This window comes from Apis mellifera, linkage group LG2 (genome assembly GCF_003254395.2).
Source record: "Apis mellifera strain DH4 linkage group LG2, Amel_HAv3.1, whole genome shotgun sequence".
In the NCBI taxonomy this organism is placed as follows: domain Eukaryota; kingdom Metazoa; phylum Arthropoda; class Insecta; order Hymenoptera; family Apidae; genus Apis; species Apis mellifera.
The window spans coordinates 2,536,142-2,562,431 of record NC_037639.1 but is presented as its reverse complement, the minus strand read 5'-3'; the positions used below and the strand labels follow the sequence as shown (position 1 = coordinate 2,562,431).

Here is a 26,290-nt window from a genome sequence, read left to right as displayed (position 1 = left end):
AAATATCATAATAAAAATATATTTTTATATAAATTTTTGATTATGAAATTTATCTTTATATATATACATAATTGTTTAAATTATTTTCATTTTGAAATGTATTTAACCTTAATCAAATCAAAAATATGTGACTTACCTTAGAAATTTAAAATATGAATTATTAAAGTTAGATATCACAATTTTTTCGTGCGTTTATTGTACATAATGAATATGTATCTTAAATATTGAATATGATCTTATTGTCAAACGAAATCATACATTGGCAGTATTTGTAAATAAACCAATCCAGAAAGAACCATTGATTAGAATATCATGAATATAGTTGAATATATTCATTACTTACTATTCTTCAAATTAAAGCATAGTAAGTATCTCGGTAATTTTGTAATTGTTTAATGTAATTTTAATTTTGAATTATATCAATTAATAATTAATATGAATTAATATGAATAAAAATTAATAAATAATAAACAACAATAAATAAATAACAAATAAAGAATAGACATCTATATAAATCAAATCTAAATATAATAAAAATAAATCAAAATTACTTTAAAATAAAGTGTTAAATGAAACAAAATACTTTTAATTCAATTTTCGAAAACAATATATGTATTTCATTTTCTCTTATTCAATATTATTTTTGATTACTTATATACTTATTTTTGTAGTAACTTTTCATTTTTAATATATAGATAAACATTTTATAAATTAAGTGTTAGTTATTTAGAATAATTTCCAAATAATTCCTTTATAAATTAATTAATATAGCAAGTACTTTTCCTCTACTTTTAAGTTAGAATATGTTAGATTTATAAAAAAATAATATATTTAAAAAATAATAATTCTTTTCTTATAGATTTATATTTATAAAGTCGATATGTCTATCGATTTCAATATCGATTCAAGATTTGTTTACTGTTAACATTCATATGACGTTGGCATTAGTGACGTTGTTCACGGTCAGACTACAATAGAATCACAAATTATAGCATTATCATGCAGTGGCATATTCTAAGTTCATTTAGAAGCAGTAAAATAATCTGTAACCCTACAGTGTGAAGAATGTATCATTTCTTAATGTGTGACTTTTAATGTATTTCTTTATATTTTTTATTGTGTGAATATAAACATAATCGGTCAAACATTAAACGCCAATTGCACATCAGACTTAAATTAATAATTCTGTGCTGAGTTGGCAATCTTGACGGTGACAACTCTGTAACTGTATATTGAATGATACCGTGAATTCAAAGAAAAGTTTAGTAATGAATGTACTTAAACAATATACTTAAAGATTATTACTTAATGAGCTATGAGTGGCCAAAAATTTCAATACGACGAAAGTGGTGGAATGTTTTTTTACTTTCTACTATCATTTTCGGCACTTCTTCAAATACCTGTGACGTACTATTTTTGGCCACGTTGTCCCAAACAAGGTTAGTTCTAGACCAATCTATTTAAATTAACATAAAAAATAAATAATATTACAATAACGTTTCTTATTCTTATATTTTCAATTGAATCATATAATTTTATTATATTTTATATTCATTTTTTTCTTTATTTAATTCACTTCATAATATTATGATGAAAGACTAACTAGCATTTAATTACGAATATCCCGTTACTAATTTTCTAATAACCTCAATAATGAAATAAAATATTTTGAATACTTGTACTTTAATAACATATTAAATATGAATCATATTGAATATGCTTATATATTCTATTTTATAATGTTTTCTATTTTAAGTTTTAATTATATATTTTTTAAAAAGTAATTTGAATATATATATATGTACATATCATTTACACATATCTATTTTTAATAAAATTTATTGTTTTTAAGATATATAAATTGATTATCATAGTTTATAATATATCAATAAATTTTTTGATTTATCATATATGATATAATGATTTAATAAATTTAATAATTTTAGGATTCAATATCAACAAATTTGTAATCTTTATTATCAAGTTTAATTAATTTGTAATCTTTATTATCAAGTTTAATTAATTTATTTTTGTTATTACTTATAATTAGATCCTGATCAAGAAGCAAAGGAGTGTCAATGTGATGGATGCAAAAAGAAAAAAATTATTCTAAGACTTAATAAACCTTGGAAAGAAACTAAGGCATTATTTGAGTAAGTATTAATTATATCCATTTTTATATTAATTTTAGATTTCCATAATGTTACATTATTATTGTAGCAAATTTCTTATTATTCTTGGATGGGTGGTTCTTATCTTTTTGACATATAAAGTTTCACAGTTTGATTATGAAATGGCTAATTTTGATCCATTTGAAATACTTGGTGTATCTTCTGTAAGTATTAATCGATTAAGTATTAATAATTAAAAATATATTTTTTATTTATTCAATAATGTTATCAATATATAATGTTATTATTATTATTTATAGAGTGCAACTCAAAGTGACATTAAGAAAGCATATCGTAAATTATCTTTAATTCTTCATCCTGATAAAGAAACTGGAAATGAAAAAGCTTTTATGCGATTGACTAAAGGTTAAAATAAATATTATATAATATATAAAATACATTAACTATTGACATATGTTGTTATAATTAATTAATAGTAATATATTTAATAACATTATAATTATATTAAATAATTAAATAAATATTATAAAGATTAAAATAATTTTAATTACTATTAAAATTAATATTATTTATTTTTATATAAATTAATAGCATATCAAGCTTTAACGGATGAAGAAGCACGAAAAAACTGGGAAAAATATGGAAATCCAGATGGTCCTGGAGCAATGAGTTTTGGAATTGCTTTACCATCTTGGATAGTTGAAAAAGAAAATTCAGTGTGGGTTTTGGGATTCTACTCATTGGTGTTTATGTTTGTATTGCCAACAGCTGTTGGAATGTGGTGGTATAAAAGTATTCGTTATACTGGTGATCAAGTAAATATATAATTTGCAATATATTCAGAATGTTAATATATTCATGGGTCATCTTTGGTCTCAATTTTAGAAATCAAAATAAATAGAAAAATTGATATACAAAAATTTTGATTTATTTATTATTTATTATAATTATTATAAGCAATTAAATTTTGTATTAGATGAAAGGAGATGAAATCAAAAGTGAAATTGTTTTTTTTAATCTTAATTTATTATATCTTAATTCATCTAATATAAATTTAAATTGCTTATAACTATATATAATAAATAAGATTTAAACGAAATTTTTGTACATCAATTTTTATTTTATTTTAGAATTTCTAGAATCCCTTTTAAAATCTCATTGAATATTAATAATCAGTATAATATACATATATAACTAAATATAAATAAAATAAATATTACTGAATTTAATTAAATTAATTAATTATTGATTTCTAGGTGTTGTTAGCAACTACTCGATTGTATTATATTTTTTTCATTGAATATCCTCAAATGTCATTAAAAAGGGTTATAACAATTCTTGCTGCTTCATATGAATTTCATAAGAAACGAAATGCAGAAATAGTTGAAAGATATACAGATAGTGAAGAAATTTATTCGGTAAAATATATAGTATAATATTTTATTATTTTTTATTATTACATTAAAGTGAATGTGTATTAATTAATGTATTAATTAAGTGTATTAATTAATCAGAATACTATTAATTAATTTTATTATTAAATAATTATAATTAATTATAATTTCAATAAAACAAAACATTTCTTTATATGAGACAAAATTTATTATTTCAAATAATTTTTATTTTTTATTTCCAGCTTATTAAACAACTGCCAGATTTAGGTGCAAAAAACAAGGCAATAGCATTATGTGATTCATATGATGGCTCATATTCAATTAAAGCTAGAGCTTTAATCCATGCACATTTGTCTCGTATACCATTAAATCCAAATACATTAGAAAAAGATAAACAATATATAGTAAAAAAATGTCCATACTTGATTCAAGAGATGGTAACTTGTGCTAATAGAGTAATTTTATTAGCTTATGCTAGAAGAGGTACATACGTATATTATATAAATTATAAATTTTTTTTTTTTTTTTAAATAAAATATTCTAAAAAACATCTTATAGTAATAATTACAATTTAATATACATATTTAAATATACTTATAATTTAATGAATATTTTTTTTTTTCTTTTTTTTTCTTTTTTTTTTTTTGCAGTTCCCCGTTTACCAAGTATAAAAACTGTAGAAAATTGCATGAAATTATGTGCAATGATAGTACAAGGCTTTTGGGAATTCAAAAATCCTCTTTTACAGTTACCACATATAACTGAAGACAATTTAAAATGTTTCTTACCAAAAAAGGTATTCAATTATATTATTTAGAGAAAAAGATATTTAAAAAATTTTAATTTTTCAATATAGAATATCTATATTTATATATATATATATATATATAAAATGGTACAAGTCAAAAACATGAAATTTTTCAGAACAAAAAGAAACTGATTTTCTCATTAAAATTCTCATTAAAATAAAATTATAATTAATCCAACAAGACGAATCAAAAAGACAATACAGATACATAATATTCATATAATTAATAATGCAATTATTGATTGTCAAGCGATAAATAACAATATGTTGATTTAAAAATAAATTTATAACAGTTTCTTGCCAAAGATTCTTCCATGTAAGACCAGATGAAAATATTAATATTTTCATTGTATATAGGAATTTAGAAATCTGATTTATTCACCATATGTTAGTTTATTAATTCATCTAATTGGATCAATCATAATGTTATTTTATTTGAAATATTAACTTCAATTTATATTATTTTTAAATTAAAAATAAATAAAATCTAAATTAAAAGACATATTTCACATAATAAAATGAAAATTAAATATGTTGACTTGTAACACTTTTTTTTTTTGATATGTTATAATTTAAAATTTAATCAAAGTTATTCAACTAAATTAGCATCAAATCAAAAGTCTTCAACAATTTGCACAATTGAAAGGAGAAGAAAGAAGACTGATTCTTAGACATTTATCAGAGAGTCAATACGAAGATGTAATGAAAGTTCTTGGAAGTATGCCATATATAGAATTCAAAGTACGATCTGAAGGTAAAAATTATTTAATATTTTTTTTACTTTTGATAATATGTATTTTATATTTATATTTTAATGCTCTTTTAATTATTATAAAAAAGAGCATATTTCACAAATTTCAATGATTTTAAATATGTTATGTTAGAGTTTAATCAATTTTTCCTTATATAATTATTGTTTGATTTTAATTTTCGAAATATATTGTAAATATAAAAATATATTGTAAAAAATGTTGCTATTGCTACATTGAATTTCGTCTATATTTATGCATCAATGATAGTGTATGCATCAATATACTTCTTATTTAATATTTATATAAGTACATCCTGACAATAAATAATTAAAATATGTAAAATGTAGAATATAAATTGATAAAAAGTTATTTTCTCATAAATTTTTATGAATTTAAAAATCAATTCAACATTCCACAGATCCATAGAATGCGATAATAAAATATAAAACAATCTTTGGGCAAGTGAAGTTCGGAATATCGGATAACAGAAATTACGATAATAGCAATATATCTCATATGTAGAATAAAAAACAAATCTTATAGACTTTATAATTCATACAGTGTTGCCATCATCTATTCTATCGATTATTACATCGATAAGATATTTATTCGGTATAATTATATATTTAACTTTTTTAATTTATTAAATTTTTAAAAACAGATCGAATTTTATAAAGCATTGATTTTTTGCAAAATCATATTAAGTAACAATATTATTTATATATTATTTTTTACTTCACTAACTTATAAAATATTTATTATATATCTCTTTAAGTATCAATTATTAAAAAGATACATATTTCATCTATGATATGAATAGAAAAAAAATAATCGAGAATTTTTTTTAGCATCTGCACAATTCGAGATTGCAATTGCTAATAAATCGATCTGATGGCCCAATTTTTTTCTTGTGATGATATCGTCTTATTTCTTTCAGGGATCGATCCACGATTGTTGATCATCTCCGTGCTTCGGCGATCATCATCTTTCACTCTCCACGTATATTAAGCAAGTGTAGACCTACCATGCGATTCACGTACCACAAAATTCTTTTACACATACTTATCTATTATTATAACATAAGTATTTAGTCATTGTAATTTTGTTCGCTTAAGAGTTGTTATATTTATTTATATTTATTCTTGCATTCCATAAATCCGAAAGATCCATGGAATGTAGAAGCTTCCTATAGATAAGTATTAAGTGATTAGTTCATCCGTTTTTTATTTATATTTTTTATTTTTTTATTCAGCTGTTATGATGTGTTTATAAAATACTTGATAAATGACAGTCATATATTAATGTATATGCTATCATAGATGCATACATATAAAATTCAATGTAGTAATAGCAATCATTTTTTGCAAATATCTCAAAACTAAAATATATGTATGGAAAAAAGTTGTTTAAAATATTGTTTTCTATAATATATTTAAAAATTATTAAAATTGATGAGACATATCTTTTTCTATATATTTATATATGCATAAGATATAATTTTTTTTTCTTTTATTTAATTTCAGTAATTGATGATGAAAATCCAACTGTTTATACTGCTGGTGCTATTGTGACTGTAACAGTATCATTAACTCGTAAAGATATGAAACATTTATTTGGAGATGATTCTATCAAAGAACAAACTATGATTGATGATAGTAAACTAAACAATGAAGCTCCTGACGAAGTGTCAGAAGAACAGAATCAAACTGTAAAAAAGCCGGCGTGGCTTAGGCAAAAGAAAGTTCAAAAAAAGTCTCATAAAAAAGGTACTAGTAAGAAATTTACTTCTACAAAGAATGCTCAGACACAATTACAGTCTAGCAATAACGCTCAACAAACAAATACTCCTAATGCAAAGAAAAAAGAAGATAAAATAGAGAAAGAGTCTTCCAAAGATAAACTATCTGATGTCAGTGACAGTGATGTTGATAGTGACAGAAGTAATGATGAAGATAATCATGAAAAAAAAGATATGTCTATAGATGACGATGATACAGAGTGGGAAAGGTAAAATAATTATTTTATAATAATTTGATATATATAATAATAGTTTTTTATATGTACTAATATTCTTCTAAGCAGATTTCAGCAAAGAATTTCAAAGAGAGAAAAAGTTTTAGAAGGAAGAAGTAATATATCACATGAAGTGCATTGCCCACTTTTTCCAGATGTTAAACAAGAATATTGGTGGGTTTATATTTGTGATCGCAAAAGTCAAACTTTATTAACAACTCCTATTTATGTTACGTCGTTAGCACATTTTGAAGAAGTTCAGTTAAAATTTACAGCACCACGATGGCCAGGTGTTTATACATTTACTGTGTGTTTACGTAGTGATTCTTATCTTGGCTTTGATCAAGCTCAAGATATTAAGGTATATAATAAAACTTTATTTATAGAAACTGAAATTTCATTATTATTATTCATTATTATTATTTTATTATATATTTTATTATATACTTACTATTATTATCTATTATTATACTTAACTTAAAAATATTTATTTATAGCTGGATGTGAAAGAAGCACCAAAAGTTCCCACAGAACATCCTCAGTGGGATATTTCAGATGAAGAAACAGCAGAAGATGTAGATGCAGCTGATGAACATTCCGAATATACAACTGATGAAGATATCAGTGATAATGAATAATATCTATTTCTTTTGAAACAGTTGAAAGTTTCAAAACTTGTTTCAAAACTCTAAATAGATATTGAAAATGTTCGCATTTTTCCTCTTTTTTTACTTTTCAAGTTAATGTACAATGAACTTTTATACGTGAAATTGCATAATTGTTAATATACGTGGACAATCTAGAAAAAATAGTATGGTGTGTAAGATTTTTCAGTGAAGAGAAAGTAAATAGTAAATGAAAATCATATTTATTTTAACATTGTTGTTTAATCCTCAGTTTAGGATGTATATACAGTTTTTTTAATAAAATACATTTCAAAATATGAAAGTGTTGATATATTTTATTTAATATTTCTCACTTCTATTATATAGAATAAAATTTATGATAAAATATATTAATAAGAATTGAAAATTTTTAATTTCATATAAGTGAAAGCGAAATAAAAACGTTTGCCTTATATATTCATTCAACCATTCAATCATAATTTTTTATTAAAGATAAAACTAAAACTATTGATGTAGTTTATTATAAAACAGTATCCTATTCTATGTATTATAAAACAATATCTGTTTCTATGATGAATTTTAAAATTTTAAACATCAAAATTGTAAATATAATTTAATCACAAATAATTATAATATATAATTATATATATATATATATATTTATTCTTATATATGTCAATAATAATCAATTTTATTACAGATATTAAAATCTATTCTTATATATTTATTTTTGTGTGTAATATTTAAAAAAGGTAAGTTCCATAATATTCAAAATAAATAACTATTAATCAATTTTTTTATTAATTTTTTTTTTAAAAATATATATTATTTTCATATTCGTATAATTATCATTTATTAAAATAATTTTACTTAAAATATATATGATAATACATATATAAAAAATAAATGTTTTCATTATATATATATGTAATATTAAATTATTAAATTATTTTATATTAAATATAATGTGTAAAAAAAAACATTATATAAAACTTTGCCATAAATTTAATTATTTATCATATTTTTATCACACATTTATTTTTATATGAAATAATTGATTACTCCAAATACATATATATGTATTTACATATTTATTTATTATCATATTTTTTATTTATAAACTTTCATCTAATATATACAATTTTGACATTCAATACATATTTAATATAAATTATTTCTTATTTATAAATGAAAATAAAAAAAACATAAAATTTTACTTTATTACAAAATTATAAACAAATATAATATGTAAGAATATATCATTTTATAAATTTAAAATAAAATTATATGTATATAATTAATTTTTTATATTTAATAAAATCCGTTTACTAACTTATATTTCATTTTGCAGTTAATATTTGTTTATAATTTTATATTAAAAAGTGTTTCTGTTTAAAATTTTTTTTATTTTTACTTGTAAGTTACTTGTAAATTATGTATTTACAATTTTTCCAAAAAAATGAAAAATATTTTATACATATATATAATATTTTTAATTTTTATGTAAATAAACAATATTTTACAGATCACTTAACATCATCAAATAATGTTGAGTGGAAAATAAAACAGAAATATATAACAAATGGACCTATATATACATATCTCAAAACAGACAAAAATGCTAATATTAAATGGGGTGTACGACATTATATTTCAAGAAATCAAAAATATTAAAATATAATATGTAATTATAAACAAATAAATAAATTTCTAAAAAAAATATATTTTATAAAAAAAATATTAAATTTAAAAAAAAAACAATAGTTTAAAAATAATGAAAATCTATTAAGAGAAAAAAAAAATAAAATCTTAAAAATCAAACAATGCAGTACATACATACTTTGTTGCATGTTTAAAGTTCCAAATTAAGTAGCTCCATATATTTTTTTTTCATTTCTATCAAAAGATTATCTAACCTAGTAAAATAAAAAATAAAAGTATTTTATACTTTCATTTTAAATATCATTTCTTATTTTATAACATGAAAATTATAATAAAACATACGTGTAACGTATTAATAAGTTATCATATATCACATCATTATCTGTATCTATAATTTCTTTTTGTTTGACATTAAATGTATTTAAAAACTGATTACTATTAAATTCATTTGATACTTCCATATTATCATTTGATAAAATATTTGTAGTGTCATGTAAAGTAGTAGATAAATGTAAAGATTCTTTATTAGAAATATCAAATATATTATTAAAACTATGTTGCGTTATATTTTGAAATTCTTCACAATATATATTCTTCATAGCAATAACTGAATTGAAAATCGTTTCTAATTTTGAAAGTTTTAATTCCAGTTTTGTTATTTCTCTAAAATATCAATGTAATGTAACAATTAATATATCATATATTATTATTAATATATAGAATGTTTATGCTTATATCATGGTATACATACTTTATAATTTTAAAAATATTTTCATTACGAAATTGTATTTCTTCTTCTTTCAAAAACTTAAAAATTAATTTTACCATTTCTATTGGTTTATCTTTATGAGAACATTTATTTATATGCAACTCGTAAATTTTTGCAGCTCTATTATATCTATATAAAATTTAAATATAATATACAAATATTATATATTTATATAAATATATTTATATATATTTGTATTTAAAATATTATAAAATAAAATCTTACATTTGAAACATATTTTTAATACAATCAATAGATTGTACTGTATCTTTTAATTTATTGTTCTCCAATATTAGGGAATTAAATTTTAATTTTATCTGATTAGTAATCTCAATAAGTTTAGTAACTTTATTACATATAATTTCTAAAACTATTAATTTATCTTTATTTGTAGATCCTTTTTTCCATTCAGTATGAATTATAGATAGTTTATGTAAAAGAATATTTATATTTTTTAACGTATCTATTATATTTTTATCAAATGTATTAAGTCTTGAAATAATCAAATCTCTAAAATATATAATAATATATAAAATAAATATTATTTATAATGTATTATAATAATTATATATTATAATATATTATTAAATAAATATATATATATAATATATAAATATATATATATTTACAGATAAATTATATAAATTAAGTTTATATACATAATTATTTAAAATAATTATTTACATTAAAAAATTATATGAAAAACTTACACTTTTATACTTAAAGCAAAAATATACTGTTGAAACAAATATATTTGTTGATTCATAAAAAATATTGTTATTCTATAATAATCTTGTAATGTTTCAAAATCTAATTGATTTTTTGATAATTCTATCATTTTTTGAATTTCCATAGGAATATTTGGTGAAGGAATATTGTCTATTAAAGAATTTTCGTTTTTAAAAACAAATAAAATTGAATCCTACAATATAATCATTAGATTAAATTAAGATAAGAACAAAAAAATTAAATATGAAGAAATATAAATTTATTATAAGAAAATAATTCTTCAATGATTAAAAAGTAATATCTATGATATAAATAATTTATTTAAGATTAGTTTTAAACTAAAAAACTAAAAAATATTTATATATATGTTTCATTATATTCAAACATATTTATTTTAAAATAAATTATATGAAATATATGAATTATATAATAATGAATATTATATAATATTTACACATATATTAATAATATAAATTATATAAATAAATTATATAAATTATTTATATAATATAATTATATAAATAAAATTATAATGTATACTAAAAAATTTATTACAAACAACTTATATAATCATAGAAATTATATGGTCATATTAATCATTGAAGAATAAAAAATATAATAAATACAAAAATTTATACAGTATCTTATACCTGAATTTGTAATGAAAGTGGTATTTGGTTTTCAATAAGAACTTTACCAAAATAATCTGTTAAAGTTTGTTGATTTATTGGTATATTAGTATCTTCTTCAATCATATATTGTAAATCTGTAATCTTAGTAGTATTAACTATTTCATATGAATTAATTTTATATATTGATGGAAAAAACACATGAATTATCTGAAGAAATAAAATATTTATATTTTTTTATATTTTAAAATAATTTATTAATATAATAAAAATTACACACTAAAATACCTGTTTTGATAAAATAGAATGCAATAATTTAAACACCACTAAATTTGATATTCCATTTTCATCATATTGCTTTCCTCTTTTTTTTGGATCCCATTGTAATACAATTTTAAACCATTCCACCAACTTATTTTGAAAATTTCTGATAAAAGATATAATAAATTTAAATGAAATTAATATTTTTTATATTATGTCAAACATTTTTATAATTATTACTTTGATAAATTTGTAGGACCAATAATATCTTGACCAAAAATTATTTTTTCTTCTGATTTAAAAGCACAAATATCATCATATCCTTTATTTTTAATATGTTGCATCCTACAAAACATATAGGTTAATTTATATTAAAATTCTTATTTTATATTATTTTTTATAATTTTATATAATATACCATGACATAGTATGTTGCATTCTAGGCAAAAATGGTCTTATACCACTAACAAGTTCATAAAAAAGAATTCCTAAACTCCAATAGTCTACTGAACAGCTATATGTTTGTTTCCATAATAGTTCTGGAGCTACATAATTTAATGTACCTACTAAAGATCCAGATATACTGGCTTCTCCAAGTTCTTTTGCAAATCCTAAATCTATTAATTTATATGAAATCTAAAATATATTTTATATGTATATATAAATATATATATATATGTTTTGCTATATTAAATGCTACAATGAAAGCAATATTATTTACTATATTACGTTCATCTTGTAAGACAATATTTTCAGGTTTTAGGTCACGATGAGTAATATTATTAGAATGTAAATATTCTATTGCAGAAGAAATATCTTTCATTACATTAATTGCTTCCTTTTCACTGACACCACAACAATTTTCTACTTTCTTCAAAAGCTAAAATTTAAAAAATATTAATGATATAAATATTTCATTAATTAAAGAAAGATAAATATATGTTATATATTTACCGATCTAAGATCACCTTTTCTACAAAATTCCATGCATAATATAGGTAAATCTTTTTTATCATCCGGATGTTTAAATGGTAAGTCAAATCCTTTAACAATATTTGGATGCTTTAAACGTTTCATTATATTTATTTCATTGATCCATCTTTTTTGTTGTGTTTCTGTTAAATGTATGACATCTTTTTTGCAGATTTTAATTGCTATAATTTATAAAATATTTTATATTTTCAAATATTGAATTTTATGTCATATCATATAATCATAAATATGAAATTGAATTATTAATTATAAATAATAATTTTAATCAGTAGTAATAAAAGAATATTAAAATTAATATTAAATTTTATCCTCTTATTTCATTTACAAAAAAATTAACATACCAATTTTTTTACCATTTTTATGTGTCCAAAGTTGAACAATACCAAATCCACCAGAACCTAAAACTTTATCAAGAGTCCATTCTTGAATAAAAATTGGTATAGCAGTCATATTAAATATTAAATATTTTAATTAAAAGTTATTTAAAAATTATAAATGTAAAATTTATATTAAATCAAAACATAGACATTTAATTTTTTATTATTTCTTGATATATTAATTTTATAAAAAAAAATTATCTTAAATTATAAAATAATCATGTTCATAACACATATATTAATTATTTTAAAGAATAAATATATATATATACAATTACCAATGTACAAAAAAATTGAAACGAATGATTGACAATGTTACCAATATAAAAACTTTTAAATGTATGAATACTCAATATAATACTCAATGTATGAATTAAATTATTGTTAAAGTTATGATCATATTATAATATATTTTCAAAAAATAAGAATAATTTAATAATAAATCGTATATATTCTATAATTATATATAATAATTATATATATATATTCTAAAATTTCAATATTTATATATTTATTAACAATAAAATGTATAACAAATATATAAATATTAATAAATCATAAGATTTAAAAATATGTATATTCTTATTTATCTTATTATATTATTATAAAATTATTAATATTAAAGTTTACAAATATAAAGTATTTGGATACAAAATGACGTAGTATTTTTATGTATATAGAATAATTTAAAAATATTGTTCTTTTGATTAAATAAAAATATATTATTTATATCTATATTTGATCTATATATTTTATTAGTTATAAATATCATGTATTTCATTCGTTAATATTTCATTCGAATAAAATAGAATTATATGTATTTCATTTATATACTTTAATAATGTATACAAGATATTAATATTTATTCGTGAGATACGTTTGGAAAGTCAATCTTAGAAATCAAAATAAATACAAATGATATGTACGATATTGATATACGAAAATATCGGTTAAGACTTATCTATTATGAACAATTTATATTAGATAATACAAAAAGTTGGAGATAAAATTGTCTTATTTAATAAAAATTTATATCTTAAACCTATAATTTACACCTTATTTTAAATAAATAAAAATATATATAATTTATTTTTGTACATAAATAATAATATATTTTTATTAAATTTATTTTAATAAATTCAAATAAATAAATAGTATTAATGCTCCATATATTATTAATAATTTGATTATCATTATTAATTAATTAATAAATATAATTTTTAATATTACATATGTTCATAATATATATGTATATATATTTATAATATGTTTATAATACAAATATAATATTTAAATAATACTTTATGTTTATATAAGATTTTTTATTTTTAAAATATAAAATTTTATTATTGTATTTTGATGTAACATAATATGTATAAGAATAAAAATTTTATCGAACATATTTTTGTAATTCATTTCAAATATGAAATTTGAAAAATTTTAACTTAAAATTATGAAAAATATACTATTTATAACGAACAATTTTAATAAATTAAAATATAGAAATAAAATAAGATTTTATATTATTTTATCAAAAACAAATTTTTAGCAGATTATATTTTTTTAAAATAATATATATATGTATATAAATATAATAATCAAATTATTAATAATATGAAGCATTAACATTATCTAATTAATTAAAATAGATATGTATATAATTTAAAAAATAAAAATTTTGAATAGAATAATTTGAATATCTGTTTAAGTCAATGAAGGATGGCGCTTTAGGCCAGTCCGGTTTTTGAAGAAATATGGCGGATGTCGAGGTGAGTCTGTCACGTGGAAATTCAAAAACTATATTATTGTCTTGTAATTACTAATTATTTATGTTTGATTTTATTATAGTTAACGAAAGCATTAAAAGATCTGCCAAATCGAGTTCAAACCGCCAGTAAAAACGAGCGGCGAGAGATTCTACAAAATGTCGTCAATGTGTTGTCAAATCCTGGTAAGAAACGAAAATGTGAATAATTTTCTGATAAGTATTTATAATTTTTTTAAATAAAAATATTTAATAATAGAAAAAGAAAAAGATTATATATATATTTTTTATAAATATATTAAAAAATTAATATATTAAGAAAAAATAACATTATATGTAATATAATTTTATAACGTATCAATTTATTAACCGACATTTATTAACCGACAATTATTTAATTATAATACTTATAATTTTTATATAATTTGTGTATATTATTTTTAATCTTTTAGTTTCTTTTCAGTTTTATTATTAATCATATAAAATAAAGCTATTATTTTTACAAATATCAAAACAATATATATATATATATATATATATATATATATATGTATATGTATATATATAAAATTTTAATATTTTGACATAAATTTAATATTTTTTAAAAATTGAAAAATATACAAAATATCATATTTTGTAATTAATGTAGTTTATACTAATGTATTTCATATCTCATATTATGAAATAATTATATATAATAAAAAGGTAATATATATTTCAATAAAAAAATAATTAAATTATCTTTAATTACTATTATCATAAAAAAATATGAATTATATTGTTTAAATTTTTAACATAAATTTTTAACATAAATTATATTACATAATATATCTATTATTATAATTTATATTCAAGCAAAAAATATGTAAATTAAGAAAATAAATTAATTTTATTTATAATAAGTATTTATATTTAAGTTTGAACTAAAAATAGAAGAAATATTTAAAATATCTTTTATATATTGAATATTATATATTGAATATTTTATATATTGAATTTTATATATTGAAATTATAAAGATATTTTTATCATTTTTTTATATTAGAAATAGTATTATTGAAAATTTCATTTTAATTGAAAAAATTTAATTATAATTATTATTATATATTTATAGGCATCAATGAGAAGATTGTACATGGAATTTGCAAAACCATATCTCTTACTTTACATCGATACAAGGATACTGCTTCCCAATCTTACGTGAAAAATTTAATTGAAGAACTATTAAAAAAACAACCAGAACCTTCAATAAAACATATGATTAATATTGTAATAGAACAAGCTGCATGGCATAAAAATGTAGTTCCTACGTATGTAAATGTTACATAAATAATTTTTCAAATATATTTATAATATTAATGCAATGTTTTTATAAGTTATTAATAAAATATTTTTTAGTCTAAATACAGCTTTAACTGCATATCTTGCATTAAAATGGTCAACATTAATTGTTTTACATGGATATAAAAGCAACTTAAACATCAATTCAGAATTACCAAAACTCATTGAAGCACAAGCAAATTTGAGCGCAGCAGCTTTGGCATCTATGGATAAAAAATTGACAGAAAAAGTATATGTTTTATTAGCACATGAATGGTCAAGTGTTAAAGATATTGATATAGAATATTTAGAGACATTAACAAAACTAGAAGTTGAAAATGGTGTAATTGTTCTTGCTAGTTTACTCACTAAATATTTAGTCACTGCAAAAAAAAATGAATTAGTGGCAAAATTGAAGGTAATATTCATTAATATTCATTATATTTTTAATAAAAAAGTTGTTTTTATTAGTAATATTTTTTATTTTTTTATAATAAACATTATGAAACAAATATATATTTTTTTGCAGACAAATACCATAGATCCTTTCATAAAATTAACTATTAGTTGTAAAAAAAAGCCAGATCTATATGTTGTTCATAATGCTGTACCTCTTCTTCGTAGAATATCTCATGATGAATTTAAAAGTCAATTATTACCAGCTTTGCAAAAAGCTATGTTAAGAAATCCAGAAATTATTATTGAATCAGTTGGATATATTTTAAGTGGTTTAAGTCTTGATTTAAGTCAATATAGTCAAGATATAAGTAAAGGATTATTTGCAAATTTACATTCAAAAGAAGATTTAGTTAGAGATGAAGCAGTAGGAGCTTGTCGTAGACTTGCTCTTCAATGTTCAGATACTATTGCTTTAGAAAATTTATTATCATCTGTATTTGCTGTATTTCATGGATCAGAAGGGAAACTTACAGTTGCAACTCATAAAATTTCTGTATTACAAGGTGCTGGCAATCTTAGTTATAATGCAGCTTCAGGAAGTAGTGTTGAAAGATTAGCTGAAACGGCTTGTGAACATTTTATCAAAGTTCTTGAAACTGAAGTTCATGAAAAAACTTTAATTCATGCTCTTGAAATGATGGCTTTATGGACTAACAAATTTGCAAACAATGTCCCAAAATGTGTAATAGATGCATTTAAAAAAGGCATGACTGCTAAAACTTCAACTGCCATAGTGCGTACTGCTTATATTAAACTTTTCTTTTCTGCACCAGTAGCTTCTTATTCTGAAGCAATAACTCCATTACTATTACAATCATTAACAAGGGCTATACAACAATCTGCACAACCAGCTGCAGTTACAGAAGGTTTAATAGCTGCTTATTTATTGTTGAAATTTGTACTTGTTAATCAAGTGGAAAATGATAAACAAATTATATTATGGAATGCAATTGATGAACAAATATTCTTTTCCGAAAAATTTTTGACAACTTGTGCAGATGATATTTTATATCATCTTATGTTGCTTTGTGAAAGATTAATTACTGAATTTGGAGATAGGTTGAATGAAAAAACTTTAAATGGCGTACATAGAGCAATTGTAGCATGTGCTACTGCTCCCAAGTATAAAATAAGAAAACGCTGTTTTCCGTTAATTAAAAAAATTTTAACTGGTTTAAGTACATATGGTCCTGCACAAGAATTATTAATGGAATATAATAAATTTTTAGAACGTGTAAAAATTAAATCTGAAAATGATGAAAATAAAGAAGAATCTTTTAATTATGAAACAACTGGTAGATGTCTTGCAGATGGATTACTTGCTATTTGTTCAGGTTCTTTTTTATTCGAATCACCTGCTATGCAAATGACAAGAGATGCATTAATACCATCTCATCATCCTGCAATTTATAAAGCAATGCCAAATCTATGGTTTAAAATTGTAAAGAATTTTAATCTTATACCGAAACACTTTTTATGTTCATTTAATCATGAAATAAAGAAAATACTTATACAAAATTACAAACCTATTGCTAGCTATGAAAATGCATTAACAAACGTAATATCTATTATACCAGACATTATACTACCTGTAATAGTATCAAATATTACAAGTAAACTTGATGATGTAGAGATTTTAAGAGTCACTAAAGATGAATATTTTATTTATCTCACTCCAGAAGGAGAATTATATGATAAGAGTGTATTACCAACAAATGATGAAAATGATATTCTCAATTCAATGAACATGAAAAGGGAAAGCAAAGTATATTCATTTAAAGAACAGCAAGAAGAATTACAACTTAGACGAGAATTATATGAAAAAAGAAAGAAAGAAGGGAAAATAAAAGAACCTAAATTAACACCTAAGCAAGAAGAAATTCTTAAAACTCAAATGGCAAAAGAAAGTACAATTCGTAAAAGATTAACAGAATTAAAACTTAAAATAGATAATGTTGTATCTTTAACTATATGCTCTATGCATGGGAATGGTCAAGAATTATCTTTCTATTTAAAAGATCTTCTACCTCCGATTTTAAAAAATTTAGGATCACCATTAGCTGCTCCTGCAATGTCTGATCTTTATATTCGTTTAAAAGAAATTATAAAAATAAACAATCCAGTTCTTAGTGATGTAGTAGCACATGTTACATTACGACAATTACAACCTCAATGTGATTTAAATCATGCTTGGGAAGAAGAAAATCTTGATTCTGCAGTAAAAAGAACTTTAAATCTTTTGCATACAACAGCAATAAAACAGAAAAAATTATTTACAGCACCAACTTTTTGTTATATTTTCCCTTTTATAAAAAAAACTTTATTATCTTATAAAGATGATAATATGATTGTTCAAGGATTACAAATAATACAAGAACATGCTAAACAAAGAGGGAATTCTTCTGATTTCAGAGATATGAAACATCCTCAATTACTTCCACGTAAACATATGTTTGATTTGTTAATAGAATTAATGGAAATCACAAATGGAAGAGTACAGACACATGCAGTTGCAACATTATTAGATGTTGCTCAATCTGGTAGTGGTCAACCAGGTACTGCAATAGCAACTAATGAAGATATAAATTCTTTAATTGGAGCATTACAAAATTCTTTATCTACAATAAGAGATGCAGCATTAAGAGCTTTAACAGTAGTAAGACAAGCTTTTCCATCTCAGAAAGAAGATCCTGATCAACTTTCTTATCTTATTAAAAGAATATGGATCGCTAGATTCGATGTTTGTGATGAAAATAAAATCCTTGCAAATGAATTATGGAATGCTGCAGATTTAGTAATGGATGCAGAAAAACTTTCTGATGAACTTATTCAAGATACTGCACATCCTGTAGAACCTATACAGCAAGCTGCTGCTTGTGCTTTGGCACAATGTTTAACTGAAGTTCCCCATTTAGTACCAATAATATTAGATAAATTATTACAAATGTATCAAGATAAATTAGCTATGATTCCACCAAAATTAAACGATTTTGGTCGTATTGTTGAACAACCTATTGATACTTGGGGTCCACGACGAGGTGTAGCACTTGCATTGGCTCAATTGGCACCTCTTCTTAGTGCTGATACTGTACTTAAACTTGTGCAATTTTTTGTTTCTATTGGTTTAGGAGATAGAAATCAAGCTGTTCGTACAGAAATGTTAACTGCAGCTGTAGCTGTTGTTGATCTTCATGGAAAAGCAAATATAACTTCTTTATTACCGGTTTTTGAAGAATTTATGGATAAAGCTCCTAAAATTGGAAGTTTTGATTCAATTAAGCAGTCTGTAGTTATTCTTATGGGATCTTTAGCAAGACATTTGGACAAAGATGACTCGCGTATTAAACCAATAGTTATGCGTTTAATTGCTGCTCTCTCTACACCATCACAACAAGTACAAGAAGCAGTAGCTAATTGTTTACCACATCTTGTGCCTTCTATTAAAGATGATGCACCAAGTATTGTAGACAAATTAATGGACCAATTATTGAAATCAGATAAATATGGAGAGCGTAAAGGTGCAGCTTATGGTTTAGCAGGTATAATCAAGGGTATGGGAATTTTGGCACTAAAACAGCTTGATATTATGACCACATTAACTAATGCTATTCAGGATAAGAAAAACTACAGACATAGAGAAGGAGCATTATTCGCTTTTGAAATGTTATGTACAATGCTTGGTAGATTATTTGAACCATACATTGTTCATGTTTTGCCACACTTATTGTTATGTTTTGGAGATTCAAGTCAATATGTTAGAACAGCAACTGATGATACAGCTCGTGTAGTTATGAGTAAATTATCTGCACATGGAGTAAAACTTGTTTTACCCAGTTTATTAGCAGCATTAGAAGAAGATTCTTGGAGGACTAAAACTGGTAAATAATTTAAGTATTATTATTTTTATTATAATTATTGTATTGTATTCTAAATTATAATTTGTATTCAAAGAATTATATAATTTATTAAAGAATTATATTTTTTTACCATTTTAAGGATCTGTTGAATTATTAGGTGCAATGGCATATTGTGCACCAAAACAACTTAGTAGTTGTTTGCCAAGTATAGTTCCAAAGCTCATTGAAGTACTTAGTGATTCACATACGAAAGTTCAAGAAGCTGGTGCAGAAGCTCTTAAAGTTATTGGAAGTGTAATTCGTAATCCAGAGATTCAAGCTATTGTACCAGTTTTATTAAAAGCTTTACAAGATCCTTCTCATAAAACAGCTACTTGTCTACAAACTCTTTTAGATACACAATTTGTGCATTTTATTGATGCTCCATCACTAGCTCTTATTATGCCTGTAGTACAACGAGCATTTTTGGATCGTTCAACAGAAACAAGAAAAATGGCAGCACAAATTATTGGAAATATGTATTCTTTAACTGATCAAAAAGATTTAACTCCATATTTACCAACTATTATTCCTGGTTTAAAAACAAGTTTATTAGATCCAGTACCAGAAGTACGAAGTGTATCTGCAAGAGCATTAGGAGCCATGGTACGAGGAATGGGTGAATCAAGCTTTGAAGATCTACTTCCTTGGTTGATGCAAACTCTTACATCTGAAACAAGTAGCGTTGATCGATCAGGTGCTGCACAAGGGCTTTCAGAAGTTGTGAGAGGATTAGGTGTTGAAAAACTTCATAAACTTATGCCTGAAATTATTAGTACTGCTGAAAGAACTGACATTGCTCCTCATGTAAAAGATGGTTATATTATGATGTTTATTTACATGCCAAGTGCGTTTACTACAGAATTTACACCTTATATTGGACAAATTATCAATCCTATTTTGAAAGCTTTAGCTGATGAAAATGAATATGTTCGTGAAACAGCACTTAGAGCAGGGCAACGTATTGTTAATCTTTATGCTGATTCTGCGATTATGTTATTATTACCAGAATTAGAAAAAAGTCTTTTTGATGATAATTGGCGTATTAGATATTCATCAGTTCAATTACTTGGAGATTTATTATATCGAATCTCTGGTGTTTCGGGAAAAATGTCAACAGAAACGGCTAGTGAAGATGATAATTTTGGAACCGAACAATCGCATTTTGCCATTATTAATGCACTTGGTGCTGAAAGACGAAATCGCGTTTTAGCTGGATTATATATGGGTAGATCAGATGTTGCACTAATGGTACGCCAAGCTGCTCTTCATGTATGGAAAGTTGTTGTAACAAATACACCAAGAACTTTAAGAGAAATATTACCAACATTATTTACTTTATTACTTGGCTGTTTAGCTAGTACAAGTAATGATAAAAGACAAGTGGCAGCAAGAACATTAGGAGATTTAGTTAGAAAATTAGGTGAAAGAGTATTACCAGAAATCATACCTATTTTGGAAAAAGGTTTACAAAGTGATCAAGCTGATCAGCGTCAAGGTGTATGTATTGGATTATCAGAAATTATGACAAGTACAAATAAGGATATGGTGATAACCTTTGTAATCAGTTTAGTTCCAACAGTAAGGTAAATATATAACCAAATTTTAACATATTAATGTTTCTAAAAGTTCAATCCAAATGTTTGAATCTAAAATCATTTGAAATATTTATGATATTATAATTATAAATTGAACTTAATATTAATTATAATGTTTTGAAATCAGAAACATATTGTATATTTTAAAAAAGTTTAAGTGATTTTAATTTTTAATTAAAAAAAAAAAATTTTGGCAATTTTATTAAATATTGAAATTTTTAGTTGATTCAAAATTTATTAACTTTTATTTGAAACATTTTTTTATGAGATTATTGAAAATATTTAAAATATCATATACAACAGTTTGCTAAACTATTATTATTATTATCATTATTATTTTAAAATAAATGTAAATGTAAAAATGTAAAAAAATGTAAATAAATGTAAAAAAAATAAATGTAAAAAAAATAAATGTATATATATATATATATATATATATATATATACACACAGTTATATAATATGTAAAATATATGGGAAGCGTTTGATTTTAAAAATAAAAATAAATATAAAAATTGATATATAAAAATACCAGTCAAGATTTATGTGATTATCAAATTTTGTATTTGTTTTTATTTCTAGAATCGAATTTCTAAAAATATTCCAAATATATTAATATATTAATTTCTATATATTTTAAAATTATACTAATTAATCATAAAAAAATATATTAATAAATTATACTAATAAAATTTTATTATTCATATTCTAGAAAAGCATTATGTGATCCATTACCAGAAGTTCGACAAGCTGCAGCAAAAACTTTTGATGGTTTACATTCAACTGTAGGAGTAAGAGCATTAGATGACATATTACCAGCAATGTTAACACAATTAAATTCACCAGATCCTGCAGAAGCAGAGAATACTTTAGATGGTTTACGCCAAGTAATGGCAATAAAATCTCGTGTTGTTCTACCATATCTAGTACCTCAATTAACAACTCCACCTGTTAATACAAAAGCATTATCAATCTTGGCAAGTGTAGCAGGCGAAGCATTAACAAGGTTCCTTCATAAAATCCTACCAGCATTGTTGACTGCTCTCTCTAGTGCTCAAGGATCACCAAATGAAGTGCAAGAATTAGAATATTGTCAAGCAGTAATTTTATCTGTTACTGATGAAGTTGGTATTAGAACAGTTATGGATCAACTTATGGAAGCTACACGAGCAGATGATCCATCTAGACGTCGAAGCGCTGCAACTTTGTTATGTGCTTTTTGCCGGGATACACGTGCAGATTACAGTCAATATGTTCCACAATTATTACGAGGTCTCATTCACTTATTTACAGATGACGATAAAGATGTATTACAAATGAGTTGGGAAGCTCTTACAGCAGTTACCAAGGTTATTTTTGTATTTCATTTATTATATAAATGAATATCTTAATCTTAATATAATATAATATCTTTATCTTAATATAATTTTTATAAATTAATATATTAAATTAATATATTAAATTTCATTTTTAGACTTTAGCATCTGACCAACAAATTGCGCATGTACAAGATATTAGACAAGCTGTTCGATTTGCAGTATCTGATTTAAAAGGACAAGAATTATTACCAGGATTTTGTTTACCAAAAGGAATTACCCCTATTCTTCCGATATTCAGAGAAGCCATATTAAATGGTCTGCCAGAAGCAAAAGAACAAGCAGCTCAAGGCCTTGGAGAAGTTATAAAATTAACTAGTGCTTCAGCATTACAACCAAGTGTTGTACATATTACTGGACCATTAATTCGAATTTTGGGTGATCGTTTTAATTGGAGTGTTAAAGCAGCAGTTTTAGAAACTCTTGCAATTTTACTTGGCAAGGTAATATCTTATATATATATATATATATATATATATATATATATATATATATTATACAAATTATATATATATATATATATATATATATATTATACAAATTATATATATATATATATATATATATATATATATATTATACAAATTATATATATATATATATATATATATATATATATATATATATATATATATATATATATATATATATATATATAATTTGTATAATATCAAATAGTAAAAGAAAAATAATACAAATAATTACTTAAATGCTTTGATTAGGTTGGAGTAATGTTAAAACAATTTTTACCACAATTACAAACTACTTTCTTAAGAGCATTGAATGACAGTAACAGACAAGTGAGATTAAAAGCTGCTTATGCTTTAAGTAATCTCATTGTAATACATACTCGTGTAGATCCATTGTTTACAGAACTTCATGCTGGCATAAAAACTGGTGATGATCCAGCTATTAGGTATAAATCAAAAAATTGAATATTTTTCATATGTTATTTATAAATTTCTAATTAAAATTTATATATATTTACATATTTTATTTAGGGAAACAATGTTACAAGCTTTAAGAGGTGTTCTTACACCTGCTGGTGATAAAATGACAGAACCAATGAAGAAACAAGTTTTTGCTACTTTAAGTAGTATGCTTGGTCATTCTGAAGACATTACAAGAAATGCAGTAGCTGGTTGTTTTGGAGCATTGATACGATGGCTTACTCCAGATCAACTTAATGTTGCATTTAATGAAAATTTATTATGTAAGTTTATCAGATTTATATAAGTAATTATTAGAAAAAATAAATATTATTTATGAAATATATATTATATATATTTTTTTATATAATATAAAACAATATAAGTATAATAAAATATTAATATATTCATGAAATAATTTTGAAAGCAAGAACAAATACAAAAGTTGAGATTTACATATTATAAACAATTCGTGATGACATGTAAAAAGCTAATGAAATAAAAATAAAACATTTCTATCTTGCTTCATTTAAGACTTGCTTCATTAAGAAAATTCAATTGCTTAATAAATAAATTATAACCAATTTTGCATACTATTAAATTTTGCATACTACTAATTTAGAATTAATCCTCCAAAGGTGTTCCACAAATGTATTAACTTTGTATATATAATTGAGATATTTAAAATTCAAATTTAAAATTTTTTTCATAACTTTTTTGTGATTTTTTTTATAGAATATTTTTGTGTATTTTTTTATAGAATATATTTAACATTAAATTATTTAATTAACAATTTGTAGGTAATGATTCAACTGTTGATTGGATGCTTAGACATGGACGTTCTGCAGCATTATTTGTTGCATTAAAGGAATCTCCAACAACTGTTTATAATAATAAAGAAAAAGATCGGGTTTGCAGTGTAATACTTTCGTATTTAAGTGCTGATCGAGTTCAAATTGTTATGAATGGTGTACGAGCTTGTGGTTATCTATTTCAATATCTTATGAATGAAGGACAATCTATACCTCAACAAATTTTATCTCCGTTTGTACGGGTAAAAATTTAAAGATTATATAATTTTATATTTATTACTTTTTATAAACATATAAAAATAAATATAAAATAATTTCTATAAATAATTTATTATGTAAATAATTTTAGTCGATGAATAACAATAGCAATGATATAAAACAATTATTAGCCAAAGTTTGCATTCATTTGGCTCGTAACATATCGCCAGAAAAAATGTCACCAGAATTACTTAAATCACTTTTACCTATGTTGGTAAATGGAACAAAAGAAAAAAATGGTTATGTAAAAGCTAACAGTGAACTTGCTCTCATAGCTGTACTTAGATTGAGACAAGGAGAAGAAGAACATCAGGTACTTATCAATTATATTACACAAATATAAACTGAATTCGAATATCGATTAATTATAATTCTACAAACTATATTTTTCAGCGTTGTATGGCTTTCTTGGATGCTGGTGCAAAAGAATCGTTATCAGATGTAGTCAGCAAAGTATTGCGTAAAGTTCTATCTCAGCCTGAAGGCAAAATAGAAGAATTGGACGATACATTACTTACATGAGAGATATTGTATGTCCTGGGGCTCATTATGTACTGCATCCATTCTAATAGTTATACTATCAATAATTATTCGAACAATTTTTATAAAAAAACTCACTGTTCGTCTACTAGTTGCATTATAAAGACATTAGTTCGTTCCATATTGTATCTCGATAATCAATTAAACAAAGTAAAATGTAACAGTCGCTCGATGGCATTCAAGTTACTTAAA

At 22.4% G+C, this 26,290-nt stretch overlaps 3 protein-coding genes across 3 annotated transcripts; 2 read left to right on the top strand and 1 right to left on the bottom strand.

Annotated features, from left to right (window-relative positions):
• The first annotated feature begins 935 nt into the window (after nucleotides 1-935).
• LOC412505 (translocation protein SEC63 homolog) lies at nucleotides 936-8,042 on the top strand. Its single transcript, XM_395961.7, has 12 exons — nucleotides 936-1,439; nucleotides 2,051-2,153; nucleotides 2,221-2,335; nucleotides 2,432-2,537; nucleotides 2,724-2,947; nucleotides 3,389-3,550; nucleotides 3,769-4,009; nucleotides 4,177-4,322; nucleotides 4,941-5,088; nucleotides 6,610-7,093; nucleotides 7,169-7,460; nucleotides 7,597-8,042. The coding sequence occupies exons 1-12, from the start codon at nucleotides 1,316-1,318 to the stop codon at nucleotides 7,735-7,737; spliced, it is 2,286 nt and encodes a 761-aa protein (XP_395961.4). The 5' UTR covers nucleotides 936-1,315; the 3' UTR covers nucleotides 7,738-8,042.
• A 1,442-nt stretch (nucleotides 8,043-9,484) lies between these two features.
• LOC726760 (inhibitor of nuclear factor kappa-B kinase subunit beta) lies at nucleotides 9,485-13,411 on the bottom strand. Its single transcript, XM_026439070.1, has 12 exons — nucleotides 13,110-13,411; nucleotides 12,730-12,929; nucleotides 12,497-12,655; nucleotides 12,194-12,411; nucleotides 12,016-12,120; nucleotides 11,803-11,941; nucleotides 11,536-11,724; nucleotides 10,867-11,078; nucleotides 10,382-10,666; nucleotides 10,139-10,285; nucleotides 9,730-10,050; nucleotides 9,485-9,641 (listed from the first exon to the last, which is right to left on the bottom strand). The coding sequence occupies exons 1-12, from the start codon at nucleotides 13,216-13,218 to the stop codon at nucleotides 9,578-9,580; spliced, it is 2,148 nt and encodes a 715-aa protein (XP_026294855.1). The 5' UTR covers nucleotides 13,219-13,411; the 3' UTR covers nucleotides 9,485-9,577.
• A 1,415-nt stretch (nucleotides 13,412-14,826) lies between these two features.
• LOC409457 (eIF-2-alpha kinase activator GCN1) lies at nucleotides 14,827-26,265 on the top strand. Its single transcript, XM_392968.5, has 13 exons — nucleotides 14,827-14,914; nucleotides 14,994-15,096; nucleotides 16,025-16,220; nucleotides 16,309-16,648; nucleotides 16,760-20,567; nucleotides 20,686-22,171; nucleotides 22,896-23,532; nucleotides 23,658-24,002; nucleotides 24,282-24,475; nucleotides 24,561-24,772; nucleotides 25,289-25,542; nucleotides 25,650-25,871; nucleotides 25,952-26,265. Exons 1-13 carry the CDS (start codon nucleotides 14,900-14,902, stop codon nucleotides 26,078-26,080), a joined length of 7,941 nt encoding a protein of 2,646 aa, XP_392968.2. The 5' UTR covers nucleotides 14,827-14,899; the 3' UTR covers nucleotides 26,081-26,265.
• The last annotated feature ends 25 nt before the right edge of the window (nucleotides 26,266-26,290 follow it).

Coding starts and splice junctions, on each gene's coding strand:
- LOC412505 (XM_395961.7), top strand. CDS start 1,316: ATGAGTGGCCAAAAATTTCAATACGACGAAAGTGGTGGAATGTTTTTT. Junction 2,538..2,723: donor TTTTATGCGATTGACTAAAG/GTTAAAATAAAT, acceptor ATAAATTAATAG/CATATCAAGCTTTAACGGAT. Junction 5,089..6,609: donor ATTCAAAGTACGATCTGAAG/GTAAAAATTATT, acceptor ATTTAATTTCAG/TAATTGATGATGAAAATCCA.
- LOC726760 (XM_026439070.1), bottom strand. CDS start 13,218: ATGACTGCTATACCAATTTTTATTCAAGAATGGACTCTTGATAAAGTT. Junction 12,656..12,729: donor GAAAAGGTGATCTTAGATCG/GTAAATATATAA, acceptor TTTAAATTTTAG/CTTTTGAAGAAAGTAGAAAA. Junction 11,079..11,535: donor CACTTTCATTACAAATTCAG/GTATAAGATACT, acceptor ATTATATTGTAG/GATTCAATTTTATTTGTTTT.
- LOC409457 (XM_392968.5), top strand. Junction 15,097..16,024: donor CAATGTGTTGTCAAATCCTG/GTAAGAAACGAA, acceptor ATATATTTATAG/GCATCAATGAGAAGATTGTA. Junction 24,003..24,281: donor TTGCAATTTTACTTGGCAAG/GTAATATCTTAT, acceptor TGCTTTGATTAG/GTTGGAGTAATGTTAAAACA.